Below are 9641 nucleotides of genomic sequence, written 5' to 3'. Positions count from 1 at the left end.
GGCGGACTCTGAGGAAAAAGACTGCTCCCTATATGAAGGACTCATTCTAAGCTAATGAAAACAACTCTTAGTTTCAGGTGATTATATACTTATATGAACACTATTATGAATATTTTACACCAATCGTGTCAATAGATCCCCATAAATTGTACACACTGTTCCTTTAAAAAGGTCTAGTACAGGCAATATTCTGATTATTTTGTATTCCTTTTCTTATTCCTACCCTGTGGCACTCTTCTCCTTCTGAAGATGTAAATTAAAAACAGGTCACAAATGTGTATTTACCTTTTAAAAAAAAATTAAAAAAAAAAAAAATAAGCAGCTGGGCACCATATCTTTCTGCCTGTACACATTCAGTTCTTTAGAAAATAGTTACAAAACCAAACTGACATAAGAAAAACTACAATGCCCATGTCCATGGTAAAGAAATACCAGGTCATTCAGGTGTTTGGGAGCTCCATGAATCTGTCATAAGCCATATCTGGCTTTGCCTACACATAGATATGTATAGATCAATGAATTGATCTGATCTTGCCTGAACTAGCAAGCATCATATTACGATGATTTCACGCCTTTTACACAGTAGCAGACTCATTTTAAGTCATGGGACAGTAAAACACCGACGACGTAAGGTACACAATATGTTCATTTATTATCGATTATCTCTCAGTACAGAAATATTTGTCTTTTTTAACATTCTTTTTTTATAATTCAAGTTGGCAGCATTGTCTTGATTTTGAAGTGGCATTAAAAGAAATAAGGTCTGGCAGTGAAACTGCTCGTCAACCTCCCTCAGATAACAGGAAAGAAGCCATTTCTGTATAAGAACTTTTCCTCACGACACAAATAAATAGAATTCGTCCACATGTGGCACGCTAGTTGACTCAACCATTCAAACGGGGAAAATGATCAAAACTGGGAGGAAAAAAGGGGTGATATGAAATCCTTTTTTTCCAGATAAAAACGGTGTGTAACTGAATGACTGCTCAACACAGAAATGGTCTGAAGTAGCAAAAGACAAAGTGCCCTGAGCTTGAATATCTTAGCACAGAGCAGCCTTTCCCTCTCGTTTAACCCCACGTTGCCGTAACAAACCACACTGATAAGCCAAAGTGGGTTCACTTGTCCTTGCCTGATCTTCCATTTCGGAAAGTAGGAAAACAAGATGAGTGAAAAGCATCAACACAAGTCACGTCAAATCTTGTTCCCATGTGAAAACCTTTGGAAGCAACCGTTCTACAGTGCTAGATGTGCTGTAAGAGAGGAGATTATGAAACAATGAGCCAATACTGCTTAATGTCATTAGACTAAAATTAACTTAATGCAAGATTTTAAAAAACAGGAGAGCAGGTCCATTCCAATCCTTGTTAACCATTAACAGTTCTTGAAATGGCATAGAATTATGTAATCGGTTATCGGTGTCAATTGAAACATTATAATCTCGATAAAATACAAAGAGACGAGCTTGGATTTCTCTGCAAACCTGAACGCACTCCACAGATGAGACCAGAAACTGCAGTTACCACACATAAAAAAAGGGAAAATTCCACCAGCATTTGCAGCAAACACACTAGTAGGAATATATGTTAAAAATGATTTTGTTTTTAAAACAAAAAAAGGAACCTAAATAAAATAAATAAGACAATCAAAAGGACAAACTCAAATTTTGGCAGGTAAGCACGTCAGTCTGTAAACGAAACATAATCACATGGGGAGAGAAGCGACCCCCCCCCCCCCCCGTTCTCCCCCTCATCCGAGACCACTGGTCTGATGGAGGGGCCGTGGCTCCATCATTCAGGAGGAAGTGGAATACTGTACATGTGTGTGTCCTCTGCCCTCGACACTCTCCAGCTCTCTCCCACCTCCAGCTACAACTTGGCTAAACAACTAAGGGCAATCGAGGTAGGGGGGGGGGGGGGGGGGGCCCTCTGTAGACCACTGAGGTGAAAACTCAAAGAACGGGCTCGTTTACAGCTTGATACATGCAAAGATGAATTCCCTTCCTGGCTTTATTCCGTCAGAGTACAGAGGCTTGATTACTACCGGATCCTGGTGAAGAGGTTCAGCACTGACACCGATTCCTGGAAGAGGGAGGGAGGCGGAAGAAAAAGGTAAGACAAAGACCACTGGGAAGCCCAACGGTGAGACATAGGAGGGGACAAAAGAAAAAGATACCTTAGTGGATCTCATCTTGCTAAAGACGTTCCAGAACCGAAGCGTTTCATCTCCAGCTCCGGTCACGATGGCTTCTCCGTCGGGGGACATGGCCTGCACATGAACTCGTTATTATACACTGAATATACAGCAGCATAACAGCATCACGTCAAAGTAATCAGGGGTATTTCTTTTAGTTTTTGTTCCCTTCCTGTGTGGGACGCTTCCTAATTTCACTTGCGGACAAACATCCCGACATTTTGTTGTCAGGGTTAACTCTATTTCCTTGATTTGCAGAGATAAACAAAAGGAGAATTATAATACTTCCTCGGCACATTTCTCAATTTGTATTACAGGTTTCAGCAAGTGCACATATCTTGTTTATTAGATTTTGTCTTCCAGCAATGTTTTTGGCACCTAGTATGTCACTTTTGGGACAAACAGACAGATTTAAGTACACACTGACCAGGTAGAGTACTCTGTAGGAATGTCCAGTAAGTTTGGCCACTTGGGTAAGAGAGGGATACTTCCACACCAGGATCTGGTTCTGGGAATAGCCATGTGTGCTGACCTGCAGTAAATAAACACACATTCACCTCAGACAAAGAACATTGTTGGTTTGGGAAATATACTGTCTGCATTCTGTCAAATAAAATCCTTAAAAATGCCATAACTCTGCTTATATTACCGCGAGATGCATTTAACTTAGCTCAAAGATTGGAAGCAGGATAAACAGTTTTCTGATTTATGATGCATCTCGTTTGGTAGCAAGAGAGTCACCAACACATCCAGGAGTCCCCTTGATTTAGTTCAGTTCCTACAGTGTGCAAATACTGTAGTGTGCAAATCTCGTTTGTTGAGGCTCTGTCTAAAACTCTCAACCAGTTTGTAACATTAACATAAAATGGATTATGGATCATTTTCTTTATCAAGTTTCTATCTTTAATTTCCTTGCGGGAGTCATCCCAAAGGGATTAATAAAGCTAAGTCTAAGTCTTTCTGACTTCAAAACTGGCTGTTGAAACAGGTGACGTCTCTTACGTTCTACAACTTGAACAGCTGAAAGTCTAGACCCCGATCATAAGATGACCCCACTTTTATATTTGGACCAATACGGTAGCAACGTTTCTATGAAAACGTAACATATAACATGCTGTATGCAAAACTTCCGGTGACTCACCAGTTCATTAGTGTGCTTGGACCAGGCCAGGTTGCAGACCTGGGAGCCGGTGTCTGTGCACTGTAAGGGTTGGCCGGTCAGGGTGTTCCAGAAGCGGATGCACCGGTCGGCGGTGCCGCCTCCGGAGGCCAGCAGGCCGTGCTGGTGGGGAGACCAGGCGATGGCCTTCACTGCAGCCAAGTGCTCTGTGTACTGCTGCACCGGGAGGACACTCGAGTGGTTCCACACCAGCAACTACAGACAGCGGGTTGAAACGAGGGGAGAGGAGGTAGAGAAACGGGATGTTTTATGAATAAAAAAAGTGGTCCTGATACTGATGTGTAGCTCACAGACAGGTGAGGTTCTCCGTCTGCATACCTTGTTGTCATTTCCACCCGAGGCTAGCAGCTGGTGGTCTGTGCTCCACTTGAGCCCGCAGACTTCCTGTCTGTGTCCCTGGAGACGGCGCTCTGACTGGAGAGGCGGGGCACGGATGTCCCTCTGCAGGATCACGCGATCGCGGCTCCCAGACGACAGCTGGTCCGCATTCCATGCCAACGCACCTGGCAGCGAGGAATGAAATCGGAAGGGGAAGAGGAGTCACCGACCGGGAATGAGATATGTTGCTAAACAACTGTGTGAAAATGAATCAACGCTTGTAATATTTTACTCCTGCGGTTGTCTCCGCCTCCATCTCTCCGGCCAGTCCACTCACCCACTCTGGCTGTGTGTCCTTCTAGTACGGAGAGCTTCTTCCCTGCTGCTGCATCCCAGATTTGTACATAGCCTTTATGAGTCCCCACCGCCACCAGGTTACCCTAAAAGTAGACAACACACTCAGAATAAGCGTCTGTAATGATGGGCTTTTCCCTTTGTTAAAGTGACAGTGGATAGACATGAAAGGGGGAGAGAGGTGGAGGATGACACGCTGCAAAGGGCTGCAGGTCAGATTCGAACCCGGGCCACTGCAGGACTTGGAGTAATTTTGTCATTAACTTTCGGCTTGATCAGTAAAGTGAATAGAGTTTTGGTGTGCAGGCTCTACTACAATCATATTTGAGATGTTGGATGTAAGAATATATTTGTCTGTAACCCTGACAACAATCTGTCTGACAACTGACAACTCACCCTCTCGGACCAGCCCACTGATGTTACAGAATCGCCCTCTACAGAAAGGTCACATAGGCGTGTCACCTAAATAGATAGGGAGGAACAAAAACGCAGATTAACATGACGTCCAAGAGGCAGTCCAACTAGACTCTTTTAGTTAACATGTGCAATACGCGGTGTTAAGCGATCCCACACACACCTGGCTGGTGCAGGCACTCCACAGGTACACACAGGTACCCAGTCCAACACTGAGCACGTTCAGAGAGGACCAGTCCACTAGGTTGAGGTAGAAGTCGTCCTGAAGCTCGGGCGCATCCAGGACTTTGAAAGGAATTTTGGATATTTTGCGGGTAGGTTTCCTTGGCGACCGCAGCAGTTTCTGGCTGCAATGGACAACTCAGTTTAGTTAAGGACCATACTTCTCCAAAATGGAGGACTAGACATTTGAGGAATGACAAGGAAAACATACTACCTGTTGCTACTGACAGGAGACAGAGAATATGGAGAGACTGTGTTTCCATCCTCTTCCGGCAGAGCCCTCTTGGCACTTACAGAATACTACAAAACATAAAGAAATGATTATTAATGCAGGAAACACGCCCTGTGAAACCAATGCATTGAAAGACACGTTAACTATTTTTACACTAAAAAGGCTTCTCTTGGCGGGAGTGGATGGCTGCAGACGGCGGTCCTCTGACTGGGGGTCCTGGACTTTCTCAATGCCGGCTCCTAGCAGCTCGTTCTTCAGCAGGGCTGAGTAAGCCAGACCATCGGCTGAAGGCAGAGGACAGACAGAGGGGAAATCAGACCAGGCTGTCGGAATGATGAAGTTCAAACACTGTGCTCCCTCTGCAACTTGAGCTCTCTCTCACATCTCTAAAGATCAGGGAGACTGGAGCAGACAGAGACACCTGCAGAAATAATCTGAAAAAGGCATCAGAGTCACACCATTTTTTATACTTCTATTTGTTTTCTTTTTTGGGGGGGCAGAGAGCCATTTAATAATTCAGGGTTACATTCCTATCATGATCATTTTCATAATCAGGGTTATTCTGCATTACACAATATACAGAAAGGCAGCCATCTCTAGAACTGAAAATTAATCTGCAATTTTGATAATCAATTAGTCATTCAAGCAAAATATTCAAAGGTTGCAGCTTCTCAAATGTGAATATTTTCTAGATTTCTTATTGTTCTATGAGTAATTTGAATATCTACGGACTGTTACCTGTACAAAACACACATTTGAAGACATCAACTTGTTCTCTGGGAACTTGAGATATCGTTTTGAAATTTACTGACATTGTATGGACCAAAAAAGTAATGTATAATAAATATGAATGCTACTGTCGTTTCTATACATCACAGCAATGAAACAGAAGAGAAAAATACAAGCTGAAAAATAGCGGAAAATCATTTCTACAACAAAAATCCACCACGTACCGTAATTAAGTCCTGCATTATAAAGCACCTTTGGTCAGAGTCTTTGTAACACACAGCAACATACATGTCATAAAAATATTCAACTGTATTCAAAGGAAGGATGCACCTGTGCTTCAGAAGCAAAGTACAATAATCCATATTGGTGCAAGTGTACCAATAATAACTGGCAAAACACTGTATCATGATCTATTATTCTATTAACCTGTCCCATGCCTAGTCTCAGGACATAAAGGTGGATTGATTACCTTTGTTGCTGTCTGTTGTGCCATCTTTGGTTTTTCTGTTTTGATTGTGCGACTTTTCAATTTCCTACATCAGAAAGTGGAATACATAAACATTCATGGAAGGTAATTATAAGCAAGCAAAAGGAGAATGGCACGGTTTGGGTTTTTCCCTCCTGCTATTATCAACACTAAGATCTTGAGAAAGCAGTGGAGTCCTGGGTGTGTTGCAGCGGACTCACATTGATGCGGTGGAAGTTGACACTCCAGTTGGCTCCAGCCCGGGAGGGAATGAAGCGATCGCCATGCTTGCTAGGGGAGGACAGGGGGGAGCTGGTGGGTGTCAGAGCTCGCACCGCTCCTAACGCTTTCTACACAAGTGGGGAGAGGAGAGAGCCTTTTCTGACTGGTGGCCAAAGACAAACAGGCCTTTTACAGTGATGTGGAAACTTGGTAACAAAGCAATAAGATCATTTATGTGGCAGATGGTACTTTTGTCTGAGGTGGTAGCAACAGGAGGCATCATTCACAAAACACAGTCATTTGGCCGGGGAGGTCTTGTTTTCACTCAACACGAGCGACATCGTCAAAAGGAAGAGACTGGCCTGTTAAACCGTTTATTCTTCCAACACATAACACCATCGCTGGCTATCTTGAGTCCTTTGTTAGTTAATAATCCTCTTTGGGAGGGTTTATCATCATGCTATCGTAGAGATAGCGGACCTAAACACACCAGTGATACCAGCCTGGGATAGATGAGGCAATGTCTGCTCTTTTTTTTTTTTAGGAACTATTTGTTCCAAAGAAAACAAAGCTCCTTAATATTCAAGTGTGTGTATTATTTACTTACTACGGGGCTTGCATTCTCATTTTGAATGTTGATCTGTCTGAGCAGCCTGCACTCATAGTCCTGATCCATGATGCCTGAAAACAGATTAAGACTGATCATCAACACATTTGTAACATCATATAACAGTTTCCTGAATGCACGTCTCAGATGACAGGTCAATGAACCGACACCGGTACTGTCATAGCTATGACTTGCTGACTTCTGGTCAGTCCTTTTGACACTGACAGCTAAGCCTATTTAAAGCATACGTGACAGAAGATATAATGTCACGGTTACTGTTCAGGGAAAATATTTTTTTTTAATCCATCTTGATGTACTTTTTTTTTCTTCAATAAATGAATGACAAAAACACTTAATTGTGTAATCTAGTATTGTATCATGACAAACCTCGAATGAATTGAATTGATCATCAACATTTGTATTAAGAGTTTTCTGCAGATTGAATAACTGATTAATAGACCAAGTGTTTGAGCAATATTACAGTGTGGCATTTATGTTATATGCTTTGGCATGGCTAAATAACTGAGTGATCCACACAAAAAGTAGCAGAAAATGTAAATGACTGGTACCAGGGATTATATCGCACTTTTCTAGTCTTAACAACTACTCAAAGCGCTTTTACGTAGTACAGGAACCATTTACACACATTCATACACTGTGGCCGAGGTTCTTGTACAAGGTGCCACCTGCTCACACACATTTATGGCAACTCGGGGTTCAGTGTCTTGCCCAAGGACACTTGGACATGGGCCAGGGATTGAACCACCAACCTTCCAATTGGCAGGCAACCGCTCTACCACTGTACCATGTGACATTATTAGATTTGGTATCCGGTAAAGAAAGTTAGAGTAATTCACTTGACATTACATTTAACTGGGTAATAATAAAAAGCCAAAACAACAGTCACCTTCAGAAAGGATTCCTATAGACAATGGCATGGCATAAGAAATCCATCCATTCCATTACAAAGACAAACCAATCTAGTCTTAAACTCTAGTACATTCATGTAAATCCCACCAAAACTAGCTAACTAGGGGAACATCTGTTCGCCAATGACATTACTTGTGTGTGAACAGCTGCGGGTGGGCTCAGTCTGCTGCTAACGACACTTAATGTTAACGGTGATTATCTTTGTGAGAACACAAAGCTAGTTTCCTGTATAAACCATCTTAACTGCAGGTATTTGCTTGCTGGTTCCATTAGACTATAATACAGTTGTAGTGGCTATCGCTGATCTGTAATCGTGACGCTAAAAGTACAGTACAAAAACCCAAATCATTATATAATCCAGCATACAGAGCGAGGCTAATGCTAACGCTAGCTCAGCTGGCTGACCTAACGTAATATACGCTAGCCGTCCGGCTAATGAATTAGCAACATTGTTTGTTCCCAACCTACTCCTGTATTAACACCTACCCCTCCCGGATACGCTCTCCTTATCACGCGCCGTTGACTTGTTTTTCTTAGTGGTTTCAATTCCAGTTGAAATATCTTGTTTTATGCGTTTGACTCTTTAAAACAGAGCAGGCGAAATACAATTGTTTTCTTTTGCCGAACGTTCAATTTTGGGTTCGCTAGGCATCACGGGAAGGCATGTGACGTCACTGTTTTTTGAATCACACATTTTGCGTTGCTAAGGAAACCGTTAAAGAAACGTGTCAGTTATTTAGCAGACTGCCGTCCTAACGCTACATCTTCAGCCCTCCGGTCAGCATTATGAAGATAATTTAAGTCAAACAAAAAAGCATTTAACGAATCAAACATAGCTTTTTTTTCTTCCAGTCACCTCATATAAAAGATATGAATATATTTCAAATGTAATTTGTTTACTTGTTTTTATTAATTTTCGAGTGTTAGCCTACTAATGACATTTGTTTCAATCAGGCATGCACACATTGACTGTATATTATTGATATTATTTAATATTAACGGTCTATGTATGCACATCTTGATAATTGATTCGTCAAAGGATCACCTGAACTGGCACAAATGAGTGATAAAGTCTCAGTTTTCATGATTATTGAGGATGACTGTCATATTTAATCTATTCAATGGACACATGTCACAGCTAGTGATGGTCAAATGGACCACTGTCTGTCCATTTTCTGAGCTCACTAGTGAAGTTTTTCCACTGCACGGTACCTCCTCGACTCTCGCCTATTTTGTTTTTCCCTGGTACCTGCTAACAGGTACTTTTTTGTAGTACAAAGTACTTTTGCTAGTTTATAAATCATAATCACTAAACGGTTTAGGTCCAAAATACATTTCTGATCTGCTACTGCACTATGAACCACCCAGACCTCTCAGGTCATCTGGGACAGGTCTACTTTCTGTCCCCAGAGTCAGAACTAAACAGGGTGAAGCAGCGTTCAGTTTCTATGCTCCTCATATCTGGAATAAACTCCCAGAAACCTGCAGATCCGCTGCTACTCTCAGTTCTTTTAAATCAAGGCTGAAGACCTTTCTTTTTGATGCTGTCTTTCTTTAAATGACTAATCATTTCTTTAGATTTCTTATGCTGCACTGTAACTTTTATTCTTGTGTTTTATGTGTCTATTTTTTAACTGTCTATTCATGTGTTTTACCGGTTTTTAATGCTCATGATTTTTAACTGTTTGTACCTGTGTTTTATCTGCTTAACTGATTTTGTGTAAAGCACTTTGAATTGCCTTGTTGCTGAAATGTGCTCTACAGATAAAGCCGC

General features: G+C 41.9%; 1 protein-coding gene across 1 annotated transcript; it reads right to left on the bottom strand.

Annotated features, from left to right (window-relative positions):
• Positions 1–633: 633 nt before the first annotated feature.
• LOC116699085 (fizzy-related protein homolog) lies at positions 634–8529 on the bottom strand. Its single transcript, XM_032531478.1, has 14 exons — positions 8354–8529; positions 6938–7011; positions 6330–6458; positions 6112–6175; positions 5067–5197; positions 4896–4981; positions 4623–4806; positions 4442–4507; positions 4029–4131; positions 3692–3876; positions 3335–3568; positions 2621–2725; positions 2176–2268; positions 634–2081 (listed from the first exon to the last, which is right to left on the bottom strand). Exons 2-14 carry the CDS (start codon positions 7004–7006, stop codon positions 2040–2042), a joined length of 1491 nt encoding a protein of 496 aa, XP_032387369.1. The 5' UTR covers positions 7007–7011; positions 8354–8529; the 3' UTR covers positions 634–2039.
• Between the last annotated feature and the right edge of the window lie 1112 nt (positions 8530–9641).

This window comes from Etheostoma spectabile, chromosome 12, assembly GCF_008692095.1.
Source record: "Etheostoma spectabile isolate EspeVRDwgs_2016 chromosome 12, UIUC_Espe_1.0, whole genome shotgun sequence".
Lineage (NCBI taxonomy): Eukaryota > Metazoa > Chordata > Actinopteri > Perciformes > Percidae > Etheostoma > Etheostoma spectabile.
This window is presented reverse-complemented; position numbering and strand designations above follow the sequence as displayed.